This window comes from Lactuca serriola, chromosome 1, assembly GCF_051521515.1.
Source record: "Lactuca serriola cultivar US96UC23 chromosome 1, Lser_US96UC23_V15, whole genome shotgun sequence".
NCBI lineage: Eukaryota > Viridiplantae > Streptophyta > Magnoliopsida > Asterales > Asteraceae > Lactuca > Lactuca serriola.
The window spans coordinates 243,307,677-243,333,002 of NC_136408.1; the positions used below are offsets into that span (position 1 = coordinate 243,307,677).

General features: G+C 35.6%; 1 protein-coding gene across 3 annotated transcripts; it reads right to left on the reverse strand.

Annotated features, from left to right (window-relative positions):
• Positions 1-1,925: 1,925 nt before the first annotated feature.
• LOC145050164 (RNA pseudouridine synthase 6, chloroplastic-like) lies at positions 1,926-10,519 on the reverse strand. Of its 3 annotated transcripts, none has more exons than XM_078998464.1 (10): positions 10,178-10,519; positions 9,539-9,667; positions 9,141-9,395; positions 8,766-8,847; positions 8,296-8,411; positions 8,151-8,205; positions 7,887-7,998; positions 7,439-7,608; positions 6,640-6,978; positions 1,926-2,022 (listed from the first exon to the last, which is right to left on the reverse strand). In XM_078998464.1, the coding sequence occupies exons 1-9, from the start codon at positions 10,429-10,431 to the stop codon at positions 6,688-6,690; spliced, it is 1,464 nt and encodes a 487-aa protein (XP_078854590.1). In that variant the 5' UTR covers positions 10,432-10,519; the 3' UTR covers positions 1,926-2,022; positions 6,640-6,687. The 3 variants fall into 3 exon arrangements, with proteins under 3 accessions (XP_078854590.1, XP_078854583.1, XP_078854588.1); XM_078998457.1 differs by lacking the exon at positions 1,926-2,022 and adding an exon at positions 5,662-5,896; XM_078998462.1 differs by lacking the exon at positions 1,926-2,022 and having other exon boundaries at positions 6,462-6,978.
• Between the last annotated feature and the right edge of the window lie 14,807 nt (positions 10,520-25,326).

Consider the following 25,326-nt stretch of genomic DNA (forward strand, 5'->3'; position numbering starts at 1 on the left):
TACGTCAATTTTTTGTCACTTCATATGTCATGTCATTCTCCACGCCACACCACAGTTATGATATACCGACCATGTCACTTTAATTTTCATGTCATTTTTCTTTTCTTTTTCACTTTTTTCAATAATTATAAAAATAAATTATATAACCTTAAAAAAATACCATTTAAATAAAAACATAACATTTAAAATGAAAATAAAGACATTATAAGACCATTAAAAAAACACTACGCTAAAAGAAACATACAACGCTAACTAATTTAAATTTGCCTTTAATTTTTTTCGCATGTATTTGTCTTTTCAACGCTTGCAACACTTCAAGATTTTCACACGCCAAACCGTCGGTGCTAGTCTTAAGAATTGGCAAGTCATTGAGGAGTTCTTATTGTTAATTGATTGCTTCTCATTCTCATTATGCAGTCAATCGCAACGCTATAGTGGTGTTATAGCAATGCTATAACAGTTAGCGGAGGTAAAGAAACGTTATTTCAAAATAGCAGTTTGGAATAGCGATGATGCTACTAGCACCTCCCACGATTATGGTCACCGCTATAGCGACGCTATAATCGTTATTTGAAAATATTCCATTTTGGGCTATTTTACACAAAACAAAACATTTTTTTGAGTCATTCCACCCAATAAAAAAAATCCTAACCCAAATCTAAACTTTTGTGTCATTCCATTGAATAAAATTGTGATTTTGTGACTGTGATGACTTCCACCGAAACCATGTATGTGTGGTCTTGCTAAATGTGTTTAAGACTTGAAGTACTACAATATGATTAACTGTCAAATTGTTTGATCATTTTAAGTGCTAACTGTGATTGTTTTGAAGTATGAAAAAATGCTAAATATTGTTTATGTTTTCTTATTGATTGTGTTAAAGTATGATTAACTATGATATTGGTAACATGTCTGTGAAGTATGAATAACTAATTACGATATGTGAAGTATGATTTACTGATTAACTAATTAATTGGATTGGATTGAATTTTGAAGTATAATTAACTAATTAGTACTCTTATATATATATATATATATATATATATATATATATATATATATATATATAAACGTTATAACACCGCTATACCACTGCGAGAACCGCGGTTTCAAATTGCGGCTAATGACCACTATTATATTTTTGACCGCGATAACTGCATAGCATTTTCATCGTATTCGAACAGATTCTTCGAAGATTTTCTAAGTGCTCACGTCTCAACATATTTTTCTCTTGTTGCAATACAGTGTGCTCCTTGAATTTCTCTTTTATTGTCGTCATGTGTTTCGTCGAGGGAGATCTCATCAATGTCATTCGGAATTTCATTTGTATTGGTGTTAAGATCAATCAGAGTTTTTGCATCGAAAACGTTGACCGAACTCGAAATTTGTGACCTCTTAGATTGTATCTCCGACGACGTTGGACATCAAGTCCATTTTGGATCTCTTCTCATGATCTCTCAAAATTAATAGTACGACCCATCTTCACTCGATATTGTGTTTTATGACTTTAAACACATTGAAGTCATTGCAATCGCTTTCCTTTTCCAAATAAAGCTTATTGTAGATCGAGTTGAATTTGGACCACCTTTTCCCAAAGCTTTTTTCTTCATACCATTTTCTCTAGTGTTATTTTATGATGTCCAACACCACGCTTCCACTAACGCAATTTCCTCCTATGTTGTCCACTATTATGGAGCGTCTTGAGCGTCTTTGGTTTTCCCTTTTTGCTTTCCCTTTCCTTTTCCTACCACTTTCGACTTGAGTTTAGATAACAAATTGTCACACCCCCGGACCAGACGACGGAAACGTCCGGAGGCGGGTGACTTGATTGTGCAGTATCATAACAATTGAATATAAATGAAACAGAGCAATCCAAACATCATACATTGAGATAACAAACTTACATTGTTTACATATTGTATCTATTCTTCGAGTTACACAAAAGAGACATAAGCAGAAAAACTCCAAACTACAGCTAAATAGTTCAGCATCCGCGTCCCTTGTTACTTGCTTATTAGATCCCTGAGAATACAAGTCGTTTTGAAAAGCGTCAACTAAAAAGTTGGTGAGTTCATAAGCGTTTTTGAATAAAATAGTTTTACACTTGTTTAGAATCGTTTTCATTGTAGTTTCAGAAAATCCGATATTTTCTATAAAATCGTTTGAAGTCTTGCTTTCAAAATCATGGGTATATGCGTGCATGTCAATACTTTGGTTCATCCTTATAAGGAATGATCTTTGAAAAATAGTATAGTTTGCAAAAGCGAGTTGTTTTCGAGAATAGTTCTTTTAAATAGTAATAACCAACCGTTTCAGAAAAATCCCCTATTTCCAAAAAGAATACAGTTGTAAATCTTGTTTTTCTTATCGAGTATAAGTGAGTTTGCGTTCTAGTTTATCGTTATAAAATCGTTTTCCTCCAGAAAATCCTATATTTTCTGCTATAAAATATTCGTAAGTTCGGTTTCTACTTGTGTAAACTTGCATATGAGTGTGTTAGTTTATTGTTTTTAAAATCGTTTACAAATGTTTTCCATAAAGTCCTACATTTTTTGGTTTGTAAAATAGCAGTATTAAGACTCTATACTTTTTAGGTGAAAGAATCAACATGGCAATTGTGGACATTCTACACGATGAAAAAGGACAGTCAACGCAACAAATGCAAACCATCACTTATCATGTGTAGAACAGTTAACACGTGTCCAAATTAATTTATGAGGTTTTACTTGCATAAATTTATAGATAAAATAACATATTCTAGTGAGTCGTTATAACCATACTAATCTGACGGAGTGTTTGTTTTGGCGTTTCTCAGGCGCCCTCGGTTTGGAAAAAACATTCGTTACCCTAGACTTGCATGTCTAGCTGTAGCGAACAGCGAAGGTGTGGGGCGTCAACCCCGTATAGATCTATACACATATTTCCGCTCTCCCTCTAGAGACTCTGGCTATAACTCCTTACAGGACTTTAGACGACACTAATATTTTTATATTTAGGTGCCTTTGAGATTTGTCTGACTAGAATATTAACGACCTTTTGAGCAATCGTTAAAGATCCATTATTTGTTAGATAAATAATGAAATTCGTACTTATTGAATAGAGATATCGTTCTTGTTCCATATCGTCGATTGTGCTCGTTAACTGAGTGCTCGTGTTCGTTCCTTTTCGTTTATGGAAAGATAAGTCATTTTAATAAGGAGAAAAAGTGTCAAGTTATAATTTGCATAAATTTATAACTGTCGTTTATGACACGCATTTTCTGTTTTATTATTATTATTATTATTATTATTATTATTATTATTATTATTATTATTATTATATATATATATATATATATATAGAGAGAGAGAGAGAGAGAGAGAGAGAGAGAGAGAGAACATTACTTATGTTCTTGGAGGTTTTTACGACAGCAGCAAATATTTCTGTCATAAAGGCTCTATTTGTATATTTCCTTAGTGAAATTACTTATGTCAAATTTTTATAAACAACCCCTAACAGTTTGCAAATAGTCATTTATATGACCCAAAGTTCCAAAATTCGAAATTTCTAGAAGTAGTTCAACTTATCAAGGTATATTTCAACAACTTCTACTTCTAGACAAGGAACCATGGATAAAAGGGAGTATGTTGGACATACTCAAAAACTTGCGAGGCTCTTTTTGTAAATAGGTGTTCTTTATGAGGTGACTTCCTGTGATTTTGAAACTTCATGTTCATGAGAAGTTAATCATAAAATAATAATGTTTCAACACACACACATATCAAACATACGTATACATGCAATCATTCAAGAGTTTAGAACAAGAGATGACCTGTACTCTCCCCCAAAAACAATAAAAACTTAGGAAAAAGGTGGGGTATGAAGTTCACCTTGAGTTGGTTGAGGAGATGTTTGGAGAGGAGATGATGAGGAGTTTCCAAGTTTCAGCACTTGAAAGGCTCTTTAATCCTTAGAATGATTCTAAGAATAAATTTATGTGTAAATATAATGGAATCTTAGAAATAATGAGGAGATTTATTATTCAAAGAAAATAAAATACTTACAGAAGAAATCTGGAAATTTCCTTGAAGAGATGAACTTGGAGTTTGAAGGAGTGAAGAGTATTCTTATGAGTTTGCTAGAGGTGAAAGTGAGAAGTGGAATAAGGAGGAAGAAAGAGTCCACGTATTCTAGATGGAGGGATAAGGAGTGACTTGATATTTGCTTGGAGGGCTGGTGGGTAAAGCTTAGTTTCTTTGGATAACACGTGTTTTACTGAGATTTGCATGGGAAATGAGGAATTTGCATCAAATCATAAGGTCAAACTCCTTATCTTCTTAGAAACCCTTTAAAAATCTTGGATATTTTTTATATAAATATATTTAAAATAATTAATTTTGGCTTAAAATAGGGGTTTAAGGGGTTTAAGATATGAAAAATACGAGTTTGGTGTGATTTCCGGCATCAAAATGCCTTAAAATGGTGAAAAAGTCCGAAAATGATGAAAATCCGAGTGGGATGATGCTCCTGCAAGGGTCTGAAGTCATTAGGAAGGATTCCGGAGTCATTCTTCAAGATCCGGAGCAAAGGAGTGCATTTCCGAAGCCATCTATCAACTTCCGGAGTCAGCAAGGCGAGTTCCGAAGCGCTCCTTCTGATCCAGAGTCAACAGGCGAATCAGTGGTCCGGTCCGGTCCGGAGTGAGGGAGGTTCCGAAGCATGCTGAAATCCGAAGTGAGAACCTTCTTAGTTCTTTAGAAGGTATTCGGACCAAGAGGGTCATTTTGGGTTTTCTACTCCGGTTTTGAGCTGTTTTCGATTGAGGAAGGTATGTAGAGAGATTTGGGAGAGATTTCACATACTTGGAGAGATTTTGGGAGAAGTTTCACATACTTGGAGAGATTTGGGAGAGATTTCACATACTTGGAGAGATTTCTCATACTTGGAGAGATTTGGGAGAGATTTCACATATTTGGAGAGATTTCTCATACTTGGAGAGATTTGGGAGAGATTTCACATACTTGGAGAGATTTCTCATACTTGGAGAGATTTGGGAGAGATTTCACATACTTGGAGAGATTTGGGAGAGATTTCACATATTTAGAGAGATTTCTCGTACTTAGAGAGATTTAGGAGAGAATTCACATACTTGGAGAGATTTGGGAGAGGTTTCACATACTTGGAGAGATTTGCCATAGAGGAAGATATTCCTTGCAATATGACCATACATGGCTCCTTAGGAATCATAATGCAAATCTTAACGTTTGAGTTCAAGCCTCAAATTGATTGGGGCTCACATGAGGACAGAATTTCCTAACCAAAAGTACTAGTTGTGACACAAATTCTATCTATCGTTGTGTAGGTAGTTGTTGTTAGATGGAAGTTGGTTAACGAGTTGTTTGTGTTTGGAAATTTGGTATGGAAGATGATGTAACGGTTTTGTAGAAAATTTGGTTGTTTCCCATAAACGTTTTGTTGGAAGTGGTGGTGAAGGAAATTGAATCGGATGTTAGGTAGGGTTGAAATAAGTTTGTTACTATGGTATTTGCGGCAAACCTTGGGTGTTTAGTAGGTTAAAAAGCCCTCATATTAAGTGAATCACATGGTAGAGGTTGCGTCCGGGTGTGGGTGTAGGTTTGGTGGAGGGTGTTTGGGTGTTGATCCATTTTTTTTATTTTGGAGTTGTGAAGTTAAGTAAAATAGAAAGAAAGAAAAGAATGATGTAAGAAAATCAGTGGGCTAAAATGTTTTTATAGGTAAAAAAAATTAAATCAAACTGTTTTCTTCTTCTTCCACCTACGTTTCCTTGCGTTGAGCCCGACACATTTAGGTGTGGCGGTGTTCCAGGCATGGGCACGTCGTTCTAGTTAGCCATCTTAGCCTCCCAAACAGCATAGAGGAGCCTATACTGAGTAGCCTAAAGGATTGAAAACAGTATCAGTATTAGCTCAATGGATATAGACTTATAGTGTAAGCAATTAAGCATAGAACCCTTATGCGATTTTTTTTTTTTGTATATATGTTTTAATAAAGTTCCATACACAAATAGGTTTTAGGGATTTATTAACAAATAAGCTTTTAGCTTAGCAGCTAACTACAACTCCCTAGAAGGTACATTTCCAAAGAGTTCAAGTCGTTCAAACCCCCAAGTCTTTGGAGGCATCTTGAAATTCAATAAAAAAAAATCTCTTTGAATACTTTTGTTATTCTTGCTTTCGTTGTGTGTCGGGTCCAATCATTAAGGTCTTGATCTTGTGGAGTACAAATGATCATACGTAAAATTTCAATCAAGAGAACCATGAATCATTGTATTAGGTGATACGTCCATGGTGGTGGATGTACGATTTTACCCTTCACTTCTTGTTAGTTGATCACAAAATCAGATTTAGCATATAGGTATATGGTTGGTTCATCTTTGAATCACACCCAAAGATGTGTTTATTAGCATGAACTATAAATACGAATATGATCCATTTCCATAATTACAAGGAACGACAACCTTTTAACTTAGGCTATAATATAAAAGGGCAAACTTGACCGTTGCTAACAATTTCCATTTTCCACCATCAATTCAAGCCGAAATGCCAAACATGGACAACCTATTCTAATTTGTCGGTCCTATATATTGAGAAAATGTCAGAAAGTTAGATGAAAACAAACCTCACTCCAAAAGTATATGACCGACATTCGATCAGTAGTTAGAATTTGCTATTGAGTCCACCATGGAGGTCCTGCCAGATACAAGTGTTGTTGTCCTTCATCTTCATCCCATGAAATTTGAGAAGCCTGAAGGCCAATACTCACACCAGGTTCCTTCCCGTGTTTTGTAGCCCATTCTTCAATGGCGGATTCTCTATCCGCCTCACTTTCAAATTCCTTTTTGTACTTCCCATTCCCAACAGGGTTTAACCCGGGATTAGCTAGCTCTGAAATTACAGCTGGCATGTACATCGAGTCCCCCACTAGAGGTGCACCACAAGCTGCCAACTGAGCTCGAATCTGTAGAATACAATTTTTAAGAAACTACTTGATATGATCGATAAGTAGACATAAAATAAGGGGAAATTGCATGAAATAGCAACATACTTTACTATTTTTACCAATATGGGCAATGTATTTTATATTTTGTCCATGACAATATAAGCAAGATATCATACTACATATCTTTACCAATAATATCAATATGTAATACATTTCATTACACATAAATAGCAACCTACTTATGAGTCACGATTCCTTAGCCATAATAACAATGCACTTACTACATGCATTTCTTTACCAATAATAGCAATCTGTAGAGAAATAAAGTATGTTGCCTATCTTGGTAGTGAAATATAACAACATTCTATTATGGTAAAGAATAATAAGAAACATTCTTGCATAAATTGGTAAAAAAATAATAAATAAATAAACTGTTGCATAAATAAGCAATCAAAATAGCCCTAGAAACATTATTTACCTGGTGAGTACGACCAGTCAAAAGGTTGATTTTGCATTCATATGCAAACTCTTTATTCGGCCAATTCAAATCCTGAATTCCATTCTCTTCTTCAATGGAAGCATTTGGCCATGGAACTTTCCTGCATTCTAGGACCTCCAGTTGGCACAAATTCCATCCCTCAATCAACTCTGCATATTATATTTACAACAATCCATAAATTTTTTTCTTGTATTTTGAAAATCCACCCATTTTTTTTGTAAATATGATTGTTTTTATGATGACTGACTTTTAAAGCGTGAGTAATCTTATAACCGTATGTTTTTAAGGTGATGAATTTTGATAACACAAGCTTTTTTGTTGAACACTGATATTACAATCACCATAACCTCTCTAAAGACTAAACTTTTGTATAAGGCAAAGATTATTTAAGTATTAGAAAGAAGAAAATTGGAATAGCAATATTTACCTTGGGAAACAATTTTTGGAGCCATACGAAATGGTCGCATGTAATGAGTCATGAGTCCAGGTGGCACGTAAGCAGCAGCAAGTGCAAGATAAAGCTTCTTCACTTTTTTCTCCTGGTAAATATAAGAAGCATATTCAAATATAAAGTTAGTGACATTGTCATAGAATTTAATTGAACTCCATCCATTTGGCAACCATGGAATGGAATCATGAATTCCAATTTGTCACCGGGATCCAGAAACTAAACACGCCCTTATCAACTTACCCTGATCTTTCTATGAAAAACTGAGCAGTAGTCCTTGGTTCTAGCTAGCACAACACTGCAAATATGATGAGAATCAGATTAACCTTTTTCTTGTAAACACAATAAAACTATGGTTGGGTTTAAAAGTTTAGATAAAATAAAATACCAGCCTTCTGTGCAATTATCAATCTGATGAGTTGTCATTAATGGAGTAGTTAATTTCAAGGCACGAGTAGAAAATTTTGCACATGTTTCTTCAATGTTGTCTGTAGTTCCACCCACCTAACAAAAGAAGAAGTCAGTGGATGTGGCACATAAAAGAGTAATGTGTTGTATCTAATTTACTAAATACACTTTTAAGCCTATATTTTAAACCAGTTATCTCCAATCTGTATTCTATGAGTCTACTCTTGTTTATCCTTGCATTGGTAAATGGGACCTAAAAACTGAATAAGATAAATGCATATATTTTGGCTTTACAGGAAAAATTAACTAAAATCAGAAGTGCCCATAAGGCCACAATGTAGCACAAAACATTAGCAAATCAGTTTTGATCAGCAAGAAGCAAAAAAAAATATGATGATATATTTGATGAGATGAGAATGAAGATGAAGAAGGATAAATGATTTGACATACTGATGTGCCAGCTGGCTTGTTAAGAACCACATACGATTCTGTCACAGCAATTATTCTTGACTTCCAGTCAATTTCATAGCATCTGGACAAGAATTAACATCTCAATATTATCACAAGTTTCAACAAGTAACATTGTATATGTTTTTTTCCGAAAATATAATGCTATAATGAACAAATCAATGAAAGAACATTGCAATATCTTGCATTTAATCTTTACATATATATGTATACTCTACATTTTCAACTTGTACATATACCACTTTATCCCTTATAACTCATTTTCATTGCCATATAAAGTTTTAGAAACCAATTCATCTTCCATATTATAAAAACTGAGTGGATGTTTAATGACCTAAAATTTTCTTTTTCAAGTACCTCGGAAATCGTTTTGGACGAACATGCACCCTCAAGTATGTCCCTGCTTCAACAAATTCATCAATATGAGTAATTCTAAAAGTTTTTTGTGCCTCTCTTAGGGTTTTTCCTTTGATTGAATGTCTCTTTTTGAGGACCAAAGGGTCTGTAACTTGTTTGAACAACTTGATTTCCTCAGGTGTAGCAGTTGAAGGAGGCTTTGGGCATACAAGCGCGTAGAACACTGCTCCAAAATGTATCAGATCTGCAACATACCTTCAATGTTCAAGCATATTAAGCAACTATAAAGTGAGTGAGTTTTGAAATTTTTTTATATTTATTCCAAGAAAATGTGTAGTGTGTATATAATTTACTAGCATGATGGTAGAAAGGTAAAATAGCATATGATAGGAACTCACAAAGGTGGAAGATCCAGAGCTTTGGTAATGAAGTCAAGAACAGGTCCTCCTTCTTTAACAACTAAATGCTCAATTCTTGGTAGAAAATTCTCAGTTGGGCATGGAAGCAAGCGATCATATTCAACATGGCTGAAAAATTAATGAATTTTGCAATCAAAAAACCATAATAGACATTTTAACAAACAAACAATTAGCTTGAACCTGAGACCTCAAGTCCTTATTACTAGGACAGTAGGACAGGTAAATCGAAAAGTATGGCTTTTATAAATCAAAAATAGACAATAAAGAAGTTAGATTTATATGAACCTATTTACATCTTTTGAAAATCAAAATCAGACTACTATATTAAGTTCTGAGGTCCTTTAAACTGACCTCTATATTCCAAATTAAAAACTGGATTATGTAAACTTACCAGATGTGAAAGCGAGTAATTTTTTTCTGCAATAAACTGAAGGGAGACAGAATCCAATAATTATTGAGATTATTGGTGTATCGTGCATCTCAATCATGTTATGTATTTTGAGGATTTTAGTAGATAGAGTATACAAGTAATTATTGCAAATGACCTGGCGAATAGTACATATATCTATGCTCTGTGTTCGGAAAAATATGCGGTGGGAAGTGGAGGAGATGGAGTACCATTTGGAATTGGGGGTAGATAGATTCGACGTGATAGCTATAGAAGCCACAGAATCAGATGCAAAGGTTCTGCTACAGTTTTTCTGGTAAAAATTCAAGTCGGAATCCCAGTTTGAACAGCCAAACCTCTTGTTTTTGTGGCGGTTGTAGTGGCGGTGGCTGGTGGCCGCAGATAGTGTTCGTAGTATGGTGACAGGGACAACAACAAAGCCCCTGTAGTTGGGAATCCACAGCAGTGATGAAACCATCGCCATTTCTGTAGTGTGCACTTTGCAGGGGTGTAGAGAGTAAACGGGGGGTTGAAGATGATTTAAGACGTAGGGGCCTAGCAGATCGGGTTTATGACTATGTTTATATATGGCCCATGGTGGAGTACATGGAAAACCGGTAATGGGATTTTAACGAGAACAAAAATCTAATAGTTTTTTTTTTAATTGTTAAAACTACAAGTGTGATATATCTATGCAAATCGATCTCCATCTTAATTACATCGTTTTTTTTGTAAGGTTGTAGTAGGATTAGATCGTTGAATCAATCTTACGATTGTTGCTATTTTTTCTTTTAATTTAAATTTTTTCTTATTCTAACCATGTCCATTTTGAATTTCTCACATAATTGTCAAGGGATTAAAAGGAATTAAAAACTAAAATTGTCAGGGATCTTCTTTGGGTTACCATTTAATTTCCCATTTGAAAGAATTTTAATTCCTCAACCGTATATCAAAAATATATATTCAATTCACTATTTTTATTTTAAATTACATATTATCCTCCTATTATCTATGAGACTAAAAAAAATTACATGATTTTTGCCTCTGTTTTACTTTTTCCTTTTGTCTAGTTTTTTTGTATCCCTTCTTTTTACCACTTATGTTTGTTTTCTTGGAGAAAATAAGGAAAGTCCTTAAATTATTTAAAATCCATTACTAGTAACCACTATTTTCACAAAAATGTAGTTGACAAATTGTTTAGTTTTTACTTTCAACTGTTTGATAAACTTGTGTTTTAATTTAAATTTTATAGAAGAGTTCAATAAACAATGTTGTAATTAAATAAAACATCATTATGTTTATTAAAAAATATAATTTGTTGCAAAAAATTGTTTTGGGTATTTCTGTCATATTACAAAATTTATTTTTTAATTCATTTCTGAAATCAACAAACCAAACAAAAAACAGATTTCATTTCATGTCAACCAAACACAAAACAAATTCTATTGTAGCTTCTAGTACATTCATATAACAATTCCTTCATTTCTAATTCTTTTGATAGATTTTATTCCTTCCAAAAACATTTTGCGAACCAAACGCCCCCTTATAGTTAAATGATGTATTGGATATGTTTTTTTATGTTTTAAACTATTTATTGGATGAAGTTGTATTTTTTATGTTTTAAATTTTTTTTTGTAGGATTTAAGTCGATCTTACGATCACGATCTTGCAAAACAGAAAATAATTCTATATAAGATCTCGATCTTGAAAACCTTTGTTTTTTTTTTCTATTTTGTGTAGACATGGCAAACTTGTCATGTCGTGTTAAAATATTGTTGGGTATTTAGTGTTGCGTCTTTTGGGCTCTTTGTTTAATCTATTTTGTGTATGCATCGTGTCCACTCGTGAGTTATTAATTAGTGTTTTACTATTTAAGATACATGCATGCATCGTGTATTCAGTAATCATATCATTGTAAACCCTACATAGTCTATACAGTAGCAGTTATTTATCGAGCTCTTTTGAGACCATAACTTTTAATCATTCGACACATTCTTGATTCATATTCTGTGTTTGATTGTTTTTACCTGTTTGAATCTATTCAATCTTCAGAGTTTTCAACTCAACAATTGGTATCAGAGCAGGAGAATGTGTAATTTATACGCATCTCTTCTGTTGAAAGGGATTTTAGCGTTTCTGCTATTATTGGATCTGGTTTAGCCGTCATCATTGTTATTGACGCTGATCTTTGATCTTCATATTACCCAAAAACAGTTTTAGTTTACACATCTGATTCATATAGGTTTTAATCGATCTTTAAACATGTTAGACGATTCTCAAGTTAACTCAATAAATCTTTCAAGCAGCATTGGATCCACAACCAGAATCCTTATTCTTTTCCCCAGTGATTATGAAGTGTGGGCGTTGCATTTTGAAGACTACATCGTTGTGCTTGAAGACAATGGCTATCTCATATGGGAATTCATTACTGTTCAGACGTTTACTCATATAGGAACAAGAAGAGAAATTAAAACTCAAGCCGACTACAACAAGCTTCTTCTTAATGTAAAAGATATATCACAAGATGATAAGGATAGGCTGATAAGCAACATTAAAGCAATGCGGATCATCAGGTTTGCTTTGCCACCAGGCACTTTTCGTTTGGTTAGTTCATGCGACATAGCAAAAGCCATTTGGGATAGGCTTAAGGAACTATACTCAACTGATGCTGATCTTGAGCATTCTACTCAAACTCTAGATTGGACGTGAACTAATCAAGCAAAAAAGTCACATTCATGAACGGGCTAAGATCTGAATGGAAGGTTGTTGTTTCTACCGTAGAAGCGCATGAGCAGTTCAAGAACTACACATTGACGAAGCTAGTTGGAATATTGAGGTCACATGAAGACGAAGTGACGAAATAAGGGAAGTTAGTTTCTGGGATGGGATCATTGGCCCTTGATGCGAAGGGTAAAAAGGCAGTAGATGATGATGGTTCGGAGTCTGATATCTCTGATTGTGAACTTTTTAAGGATAAATTTGTTATGATGGTGTCTAATCCAAAGAGATTCGCAAAGAAGAACTTCAGTCACAACAAGAACCGCAACTGGCAGGGCAGTTATAGATCTGAAAAGGTAAAGGAAGAGAGTGCAAATAACTATAAGAAAGAAGAGGCGAAGAAGGATAAAAAGCTTATGGGGGAATCCGGCTATGATTATCTAGCCAAGGAATGGATGCTGAGAAGAATGAACGTGAAGAAAGAGGGAGAGGATGACGAGACATACCATCTCCGAAAGCTGGAGGAGATCAAAAAGAAGAAGAACGTTGATAACACCATGCCTGTTTTGATTATGTAGGAAAACAAAGTTGAAGATGAGTTTGCAAAGTTGAGGTCTCGTTAACTGAATCTGAAGATGAAAAGGTTCGCAAACCTACTCATGGAAGGAGCTTCTTAGCGAAGGATGAAGTTTCACAATTTAATGGAAGGTGTTTGAAGGTTACCAATGAAGTGTCAGAGATGATGGGTTATGCAACTGATGGTGGACGTAGCGTTAATAGTTGTTTCGCTGCGAAACCAGTTCTTGAGCAGATAAGCAAGTGCGAGCAGGTGATCAACAAGGTAAACTCTTGTAACATCCATAAAATTCACACCAATTTTAAACTTTTTTAATCATAATAAAAACCACATAGCATTGTTTACAAAATGTTTTCAAATCATTTTTCCATCAGAGTGTCCCAAAATCATAACATAAGGATAAGGAGCGATACGGTCAAGCCTTCGCATTTCCATGATCTCCTGAAGTACCTGAAACAGTAAACTGAAAACTGTAAGCTCGAGGGCTTAGTGAGCTAACTCCAAAATACCAACACCACACTGAAAATACCATAACAGTAATAATCAATCAATCAACATGCATACTGGGCCATCGGTCTGACTGGATCGCCCTACCGGGCCTACAGTCTGCCTGGATCTATCCCGAGCCTTCGGCATGACTGGTCCGTCACGTGGGCCTACAGTCTCCTTGGACCGCTCATAGGGTATATTGGCCTTCAGCACAAAGCAGGACCGCCTCAACCCAACCACAAGCAAATAACCATGTGTGCATACTATCATATACATGCATATATAAACATCAAACATATCTGTCACACTGATCATAAATCATAGAATTCTCCTGTAACTAGAGTACCGACCTAGCAGGTCACTAACCTACCAATCCCTATGGATCATAAGAGCATAACATACTGTCTAACCCGATTCCGATCTAACAGATCATAACCACATATAGCATACCATAACAATAACAACTAAAGGGCCAGCCTTGGTGCCATAGACCCTATCGATATAGTGAGGATAACTCACCTCGCAGATGTCGACTCGGAAGGTAAACTCCAACTCTCGGATCACTCGACACAGGACCCACCACCTATAACCATAGTTCAATATACGCATAAGTCTTTAACCTTATAAGGTACTCCGTGTTGGATATAGTGTCTAAGTCCATAACTTTATTTGGTATGTACTTGACCCGACCCGGCATGGTCCATTTGGGTTGCATGGCATTGCAATACTTGGACAGACTAGATGAGAGAATAAGGCACTTATGATTATTAATATATTATAAGTTCTAATATATTAATAATAGTATTATTTAATTAGTATTGATCAAGTATTAATCTAGTATTAAGTTGGTGATCAAAGTGAGACTAATTAAATATATAAGGCAGATTATGACAATCATCAATTCTTTTATGGTGGATTAATGATCCATGGTTTATGGGTTTGGTTATAACCATATGGAGCTCCATGGATAGTCCATGGGAGTTACAAACCCATGGGTCATGAGAAATGAAGAGTCATGACAATTAAGAGTATTCATGTGAAAACCCTAATTGTGACAACACTATAAAAGGAACCCTTTGGCTAGCAAAATTGGTTCTAGAGTGTTTCTATAGAGGGCATAACCGATTTTCAAGTGTAAGAAGTATTCTCTCAAGTTATTCCAATTTTTGTGGTGTTGTGTGAAGCATTTGAGGCACAACATTTGGGGTGCTAGGCTTACAAAGTCTTGAAGGAATCCAAGCAACAACAAGGTATGTATTTCTACTAGTTTTTATGTTTTATATATTCCCCATGCCATGCTAGTTAGGAAATAACCTTGCAAAAGAAATTTGCATGTACATAAAGAAATCATAGATTCAAGGTTATTAGGGTTGCATGTACACTTAGGAAGTGTTAGAATGCTCAAAACCCATCAGTGGTATCAGAGACTATGATTGCTTTCTATATACTTGATGCAAAACTACTTAAAAATCAAAAATTTTGCACTCTGACGACTGGACTCGCCGAGTTCATGGGGAGGACTCGCCGAGTCCATGAAAAAATTCATCCTACTCGACGAGTAGAATCATGCACTCGACGAGTAGGAGTGTGCTGGGCAGTTTTTTCGTGTTTTGTTGTTGGAAATGGATTAAAATCATTATCCCAATTTGTTTTGGACTTGTAAAATCTATTTTTCAAAATGATAATGATTATGTTAACCCATTTTACATGACTTTTATCAATTTTCAAGTATTGTATATGTTTATATGATTTCTTGAAATTGCTTGATATGAATTTGTGTTCTTATGAGTTTTAGAAGATCATAGGAATTATGTGTAACCTCTATGTGTGTTTAATTCATGATCTTAATGGCAATGATGGTGTCCATAACTTGTCCTCAAGTTATGGATAACCAAAAGTCACTTCTTTAAATTGTGATTAAAGAACTAAAGAGGTTTCATAAAATGAAGAGTCTTCATTTTTATGAACCATTAAAACTCATAAGTTACAAATTGAAGAGACTTGGAATAGTTTCAAATCTTGCCCTCAAGTTTTGGAATTCGAAAAGTCTTACACTTTAATACTTTAATTCCAAATTAAACCTTAGATTTTTAAAAAGTTTAAAAATCAACACTTATACTATTATTATAATTTTATTATTATATAGATATGTATAAGAATATGTCATTCTTACCGTTAGTAGGCCTCATTCACGAAGCCGGTCTATAAGGGGGGTATAAGGTTGTTGCCTATAAAATGGTGACTTAATGGGTGTCCACTCTCACCCACCACTTCCTTGATCGTTGGAGGGTCGTTAGCCGAACGGGTACGATACGACTTTAAATACTCATTAAAAGTATAATGAATTATAAAGTAACTATACATTATAAATCCCCAATCTTAGTTACTTTAGGAAAATGTGAAATTGGTGCTAGCCCATAAAATTACACTTTGTGCCTTACCAAGTCGTTAGTGGAGTGTGTGTGGTTAACCGACACACTAACATGGACTAGTAAGAGTGGCAAAGGGTAACTTGAATTTATTATAGATCGGTGGAGCGTGTATGGTTAACCGGCACATCAATTAGGTAATATTGTTGAGGGTACCAAGTCAATTTGTATGGTTATTCACACCTTGTTTGTAATCCTCGGCATCCCAGCCACAAACTTGAAAGGGCACAATCGAGATTCAAACATGCCATTGAAAAGTTCAATGTATCTCAAAAGATCTAGAAATTTCAAAACCAATAAAACCTAATAATAAAACAATTTACACTTCAAACTATATTTTACATGTATAAAATCATATTCCTTAGTAAAATATGTTTTCTTAAAATGATATTTATATAACTATATATAAATATAAATACGTTTTATAAGTTTAAAACAAAAAAAAACAAAAACAAAAAAAAAAAAAAAGAAACAGAGTTTTAAGTTTTATCCAAATAAAACGTTAACCACGATGGATATGAGTCACCCCTCTGCAGCAATTTTTATCACTTCATATTCTTTAGTAAAATATGTTTTCTTAATATGATATATATATATATATATATATATATATATATATATATATATATATATATATATATACTTTTTATACGTTTAAAACGGAAAAAATAGGATTTTAAGTCTTATCCAAATAAAACGTTAACATCGATGGATATGAGTCACTTCTCTACGTCAATTTTTTGTCACTTCATATGTCATGTCATTCTCCACGCCACACCACAGTTATGATATACCGACCATGTCACTTTAATTTTCATGTCATTTTTCTTTTCTTTTTCACTTTTTTCAATAATTATAAAAATAAATTATATAACCTTAAAAAAATACCATTTAAATAAAAACATAACATTTAAAATGAAAATAAAGACATTATAAGACCATTAAAAAAACACTACGCTAAAAGAAACATACAACGCTAACTAATTTAAATTTGCCTTTAATTTTTTTCGCATGTATTTGTCTTTTCAACGCTTGCAACACTTCAAGATTTTCACACGCCAAACCGTCGGTGCTGGTCTTAAGAATTGGCAAGTCATTGAGGAGTTCTTATTGTTAATTGATTGCTTCTCATTCTCATTATGCAGTCAATCGCAACGCTATAGTGGTGTTATAGCAATGCTATAACAGTTAGCGGAGGTAAAGAAACGTTATTTCAAAATAGCAGTTTGGAATAGCGATGATGCTACTAGCACCTCCCACGATTATGGTCACCGCTATAGCGACGCTATAATCGTTATTTGAAAATATTCCATTTTGGGCTATTTTACACAAAACAAAACATTTTTTTGAGTCATTCCACCCAATAAAAAAAATCCTAACCCAAATCTAAACTTTTGTGTCATTCCATTGAATAAAATTGTGATTTTGTGACTGTGATGACTTCCACCGAAACCATGTATGTGTGGTCTTGCTAAATGTGTTTAAGACTTGAAGTACTACAATATGATTAACTGTCAAATTGTTTGATCATTTTAAGTGCTAACTGTGATTGTTTTGAAGTATGAAAAAATGCTAAATATTGTTTATGTTTTCTTATTGATTGTGTTAAAGTATGATTAACTATGATATTGGTAACATGTCTGTGAAGTATGAATAACTAATTACGATATGTGAAGTATGATTTACTGATTAACTAATTAATTGGATTGGATTGAATTTTGAAGTATAATTAACTAATTAATACTCTTATATATATATATATATATATATATATATATATATATATATATATATATATATATAACGTTATACCACCGCTATACCACTGCGAGAACCGCGGTTTCAAATAGCGGCTAATGACCACTATTATATTTTTTACCGCGATAACTGCATAGCATTTTCATCGTATTCGAACAGATTCTTCGAAGATTTTCTAAGTGCTCACATCTCAACATATTTTTCTCTTGTTGCAATACAGTGTGCTCCTTGAATTTCTCTTTTATTGTCGTCATGTGTTTCGTCGAGGGAGATCTCATCAATGTCATTCGGAATTTCATTTGTATTGGTGTTAAGATCAATCTGAGTTTTTGCATCTAAAACGTTGACCGAACTCGAAATTTGTGACCTCTTAGATTGTATCTCCGACGACGTTGGACATCAAGTCCATTTTGGATCTCTTCTCATGATCTCTCAAAATTAATAACACCATGCCTGTTTTGATTATGCAGGAAAACAAAGTTGAAGATGAGTTTGGCAAAGTTGAGGTCAGGTCAACTGAATCTGAAGATGAAAAGGTTCGCAAACCTACTCATGGAAGGAGCTTCTTAGCGAAGGATGAAGTTTCACAATTTAATGGAAGGTGTTTGATGGTTACCAATGAAGTGTCAGAGATGATGGGTTATGCAACTGATGGTGTACGTAGCGTTAATAGTTGTTTCGCTGCGAAACCAGTTCTTGAGCAGATAAGCAAGTGCGAGCAGGTGATCAACAAGGTAAACTCTTGTAACATCCATAAAATTCACACCAATTTTAAACTTTTTTAATCATAATAAAAACCACATAGCATTGTTTACAAAATGTTTTCAAATCATTTTTCCATCAGAGTGTCCCAAAATCATAACATAAGGATAAGGAGCGATACGGTCACGCCTTCACATTTCCATGATCTCCTGAAGTACCTGAAACAGTAAACTGAAAACTGTAAGCTCGAGGGCTTAGTGAGCTACCCCCAAAATACCAACACCACACTGAAAATACCATAACAGTAATAATCAATCAATCAACATGCATACTGGGCCATCGGTCTGACTGGATCGCCCTACCGGGCCTACAGTCTGTCTGGATCTATCCCGAGCCTTCGGCATGACTGGTCCGTCACATGGACCTACAGTCTCCTCAGACCGCTCATAGGGTATATTGGCCTTCAGCACAAAGCAGGACCGCCTCAACCCAACCACAAGCAAATAACCATGCGTATATACTATCATATACATGCATATATAAACATCAAACATATCTGTCACACTGATCATAAATCATAGAATTCTCCTGTAACTAGAGTACCGACCTAGCAGGTCACTAACCTACCAATCCCTATGGATCATAAGAGCATAACATACTGTCTAACCCGATTCCGATTTAACAGATCATAACCACATATAGCATACCATAACAATAACAACTAAAGGGCCGGCCTTGGTGCCATAGACCCTATCGATATAGTGAGGATAACTCACCTCGCAGATGTCGACTCAGAAGGTAAACTCCAACTCTCGGATCACTCGACATAGGACCCACCACCTATAACCATAGTTCAATATACGCATAAGTCTTTAACCTTATAAGGTACTCCGTGTTGGATATAGTGTCTAAGTCCATAACTTGGTATGTACTTGACCCGACCCGGCATGGTCCATTTGGGTTGCATGGCATTGCAATACTTGGACAGACTAGATGAGAGAATAAGGCACTTATGATTATTAATATATTATAAGTTCTAATATATTAATAATAGTATTATTTAATTAGTATTGATCAAGTATTAATCTAGTATTAAGTTGGTGATCAAAGTGAGACTAATTAAATATATAAGGCAGATTACGACAATCATCAATTCTTTTATGGTGGATTAATGATCCATGGTTTATGGGTTTGGTTATAACCATATGGAGCTCCATGGATAGTCTATGGGAGTTAGAAACCCATGGGTCATGAGAAATGAAGAGTCATGACAATTAAGAGTATTCATGTGAAAACCCTAATTGTGACAACACTATAAAAGGAACCCTTTGGCTAGCAAAATCGATTCTAGAGTGTTTCTATAGAGGGCATAACCGATTTTCAAGTGTAACAAGTATTCTCTCAAGTTATTCCAATTTTTGTGGTGTTGTGTGAAGCATTTGAGGCACAACATTTGGGGTGCTAGGCTTACAAAGTCTTGAAGGAATCCAAGCAACAACAAGGTATGTATTTCTACTAGTTTTTATGCTTTATATATTCCCCATGCCATGCTAGTTAGGGAATAACCTTGAAAAAGAAATTTGCATGTACATAAAGAAAACATAGATTCAAGGTTATTAGGGTTGCATGTACACTTAGGAAGTGTTAGAATGCTCAAAACCCATCAGTAGTATCAGAGACTATGATTGTTTTCTGTATATTTGATGCAAAACTACTTAAAAATCAAAAATTCTGCACTCTGACGACTGGACTCGCCGAGTTCATGGGGAGGACTCGCCGAGTCCATGAAAAAATTCATCCTACTCGACGAGTAGAATCATGCACTCGACGAGTAGGAGTGTGCTGGGCAGTTTTTTCGTGTTTTGTTGCTGGAAATGGATTAAAATCATTATCCCAATTTGTTTTGGACTTGTAAAATCTGTTTTTCAAAATGATAATGATTATGTTAACCCATTTTACATGACTTTTATCAATTTTCAAGTATTGTATATGTTTATATGATTTCTTGAAATTGCTTGATATGAATTTGTGTTCTTATGAGTTTTAGAAGATCATAGGAATTATGTGTAACCTCTGTGTGTGTTTAATTCATGATCTTAATGGCAATGATGGTGTCCATAACTTGTCCTCAAGTTATGGATAACCAAAAGTCACTTCTTTAAATTGTGATTAAAGAACTAAAGAGGTTTCATAAAATGAAGAGTCTTCATTTTTATGAACCATTAAAACTCATAAGTTACAAATTGAAGAGACTTGGAATAGTTTCAAATCTTGCCCTCAAGTTTTGGAATTCGAAAAGTCTTACACTTTAATACTTTAATTCCAAATTAAACCTTAGATTTTTAAAAAGTTTAAAAATCAACACTTATACTATTATTATAATTTTATTATTATATAGATATGTATAAGAATATGTCATTCTTACCATTAGTAGGCCTCATTCACGAAGCCGGTCTATAAGGGGGGTATAAGGTTGTTGCCTATAAAATGGTGACTTAAAGGGTGTCCACTCTCACCCACCACTTCCTTGATCGTTGGAGGGTCGTTAGCCGAACGGGTAGGATACAACTTTAAATACTCATTAAAAGTATAATGAATTATAAAGTAACTATACATTATAAATCCCCAATCTTAGTTACTTTAGGAAAATGTGAAATTGGTGCTAGCCCATAAAATTACACTTTGTGCCTTACCAAGTCGTTAGTGGAGCGTGTGTGGTTAACCGACACACTAACATGGACTAGTAAGAGTGGCAAAGGGTAACTTAACTTTATTATAGATCGGTGGAGCGTGTGTGGTTAACCGACACATCAATTAGGTAATATTGTTGAGGGTACCAAGTCAATTTGTATGGTTATTCACACCTTGTTTGTGATCCTCGACATCCCAGCCACAAACTTGAAAGGGCACAATCAAGATTCAAACATGCCATTGAAAAGTTCAATGTATCTCAAAAGATCTAGGAATTTCAAAACCAATAAAACCTAATAATAAAACATTTCATTCTTATGGTGGAAATTGGTAAATTGTCATTTACCTACCTTCAAATATTTTACAGTGTGGATTACGGCATCCCTCTTCCAACTATAAATAGTTTGTTGGATCCTAGCCTTAATATTTCATTTGGGTGACTTATTAAGGACTCTTAATCTAATGAAACTTGTCCTTCTTTTAGATGTCTTCTATGGTGTCCTGCATCATGATGGCCACAATGACTCCGGAACTCCAAAAGTCTTATGAAGATTTCTACCCCTATGAGATGCACCAGGATCTGATGGAAAGGTACCATCAGAGCGCGCGTCAAGAGAGGTATGAAATCATTTCCTCCATGATAACCGGAAGGATGAAGGATGGTGAACCCATCGTCGGTCACTTGCAGAAGATGCAAAGGTTCGTTGACCGGTTGCTGAAACTAAATGTTGACTTCCCAGAGGAAATGGTGATTGACATCATTCTCCATTCCTTACCTCCAAGTTATGATCAGTTTCATATGACTTATCACATGAACAAGGAGGAAGTCACACTTAGCAAACTTCAAGGACTCTTAAGGACAGCTGAAAATGGCCTTAAGGGTAAAGCGGTTGCTACTTCTACTCCTTCAACAACCCCTGTTCTGACTATTGGGCAGGGAAAGGGTAAGAAGAGGAAAAGCCCTTCGAAGGGTACCAAGGGTAAGACTCTTGATGGTTCCTCTTCAAGTGGGACAAAGAAAGGCCCCATTACTCCTTCTTCAAACCCAAAGGAAGCACAGTGCTTCTATTGCCAGGATAAGGGACACTTCAAGCGAAGCTGTCCCAAATATCTGCAAGATGTTAAGGATGGGAAGGTTAAACCCACCCATGCAGGTATTTACACAATATTGTATAACAACTCATCTAATGCTAATTCTTGGGTGCTTGATACAGGTTGTGGTATTCACATTTGTACTGATTTGCAGGCACTAAGAAGAAGTGAGCAAGTGGAGCACGGGAAGATAAACTTAGTCATGGGCAACAGGAAAGCATCACATGTTACCAAGATAGGAGTTTATTCTTTATTGCTTAATAATGGGTTAATGTTAGATTTGAATAAATGTTGTTACTCGCCCGAAATGGCGAGAAGTATTATTTCTTTTCATGGCTTGTACAAACAAGGTTTTTCATTTTCATTTGATAATAAAAATGGTGCTATTAATGTTTATTACAATGATGTATTTTACTTTAAAGCATTACCTTGTGATGGTGTATATGAAGCAGTGAATGTTGTAGACAATCTAGGAAATAATGTGTCGTATATTGATTCTTCCGATAGCTTGGATAAAGCATCCTTGTGGCATTGTCACCTTGGACATATTAACAAAAGGCGTATAGGCTAACTCCAAAAGGCTGGAGTCTTGGAATCATTTGACCTCAAGTCAGATGATAGTTGCGAGTCTTGTTTACTTGGAAAAATGACAAAGTCACCCTTCACAGGTACTTGTGATAGGGGTGAAGGTTTGTTGGACCTTGTACACACGGATGTGTGAGGGCCCTTCAGAGTGGCTACAAGGGATGCTAATCACTATTATGTGACTTTTACTGATGATTACACTAGATATGGATATATTTACTTAATCAAGCATAAGTCAGAAACCTTTGAAAAGTTCAAAGAGTTTAAGCAGGAAGTTGACAATCAATTGGGCAGGAACATCAAGATGCTCTGATCCGATCGGGGGGGGGGGGGGGGGGAGGGGGGGGAGAGAGTATCTTAGCAATGTGTTCCTTGACTATCTTAAGGAATGTGGGATTGTCTCACAATTGACATCTCCCAGGACACCATAGTTGAATGGTGTGGCTGAGAGGCGCAATCGAACCTTGTTGGATATGGTTCGTTCCATGATGAGTCGAGCTTCGTTACCAATCTCTTTCTGGAGGTATGCTCTAGAGACTGCCACCCATATCCTTAATCTAGTCCCTACTAAAAAGGTTTCCAAAACACCTCACGAGATGTGGATTGGGAAAGTGCCCAATTTGGACCACATCAAGATTTGGGGTTGTGAAGCTTTTGTGAGGCGTGAGACTCATGACAAGCTTGAACCCCGAAGTGAGAGGTGTATTGTCATCGGCTACCCACAGAGATCCTTTGGTTACCTCTTCTAGAGACCCAGTAATAATGTAGTCTTTGTAGCAAGAAGAGGAGTCTTTCATGAGAGAGAATTCATAAGCCAAGGGGACAGTGGGAGGCAAATTGACCTTGAAGAGCTTCAAGAGTCAAGTGGTGAAGGAACCTCAAATGCTATCAGCCAACCTGAGGAGGAAACTCCTATTGAGCTGATAGATGAGTCTGTACCTCCAAGACGTTCCACTAGGGCGAGGAACGCACCTGAATTTTATTATGGTTATCACATCACCACTGAAGGTGATACATTTATCAGTGATAGTACATTGATAGATTTGGATGAACCTAATAATTATAAGGAAGCCATGGCAGGCCCTGAGTCTGCAAAATGGAAGGAGGCTATAGACAGCGAGATTCAGTCCATGTATGACAATCAAGTTTGGAACTTGGTTGACAATGTACCAGGTCGTAAGACAGTTGGGTGCAAATGAATCTTCAAGAAGAAGACTGACATGGATGGGAAAGTACACACTTATAAAGCACGATTGGTTGCGAAGGGCTTTACTCAAACTCCGGGAGTTGACAATGATGAAACCTTCTCACCAGTAGCTAAGATTAAGTCTATTAGAGTGTTGTTAGCCATAGCTGCATTTCATGATTATGAAATATGGCAAATGGATGTCAAAACCGCTTTCCTTAATGTGAAGTTGGCTGAGGATGTTTACATGGCTCGGCCAGAGGGTTTTGTCGATCCAAAATACCCTAATAGAGTGTGTAAGCTTGAGAAATCCATTTATGGATTAAAACAAGCATCTCGCAGATGGAATCTTTCCTTTGATGAGAAAGTCAAAGAATTTGGCTTTTCTAGGAGTGAGGATGAGTCTTGTGTGTATGTCAGGGCTAGTAGGAGCATAGTTAGCTTCTTGGTGTTGTATGTGGATGACATACTTCTCATAGGAAACGACGTCCCAACTTTGCAGGAGGTTAAGTCCTGGCTTGGGAAACGTTTCGCTATGAAGGATCTTGGGGAAGCTGCCTATATCCTAGGGATAAGGATATTGAGAGATAGGAATAAGAGACTAATTGGACTTAGTCAGAGTACTTATGTGGATAAGATACTGAAGAGGTTCAGTATGCATGATTCCAAGAAAGGAGAATTACCAATCCAGAGTAATGCCAAGCTAAGTAAGACTTAGAGTCCGAGTACAGAGTCTGAGATAGCTGAGATGAGTCAGATACCATATGCTTCCGCTGTGGGCTCGATCATGTATGCTATGACTTGTACTCGCCCTGATGTGGCCTTTGCTTTGAGCATGGTCAGTAGATATCAAGGGAACCCTGACAAGGCACACTGGACAGCGGTAAAGAACATTCTCAAGTATCTGCGAAGGACTAAGCACTGGGTCCTTACCCTCGGGGGCAGTGATGACTTGAGAGTGGAAGGATATAGTGATGCTAACTTTCAGACTGATAGGGATAATTTCCGCTCTCAGTTAGGCTGGGTCTTTATCCTAAATAGAGGAGCAATTACTTGGAAAAGTTCCAAGCAGGAGACAGTAGTTGATTCGACTTGTGAATCAGAGTACATAGCAGCAAGCGAGGCAGCAAAATGGCGATATGGCTAAAGAAC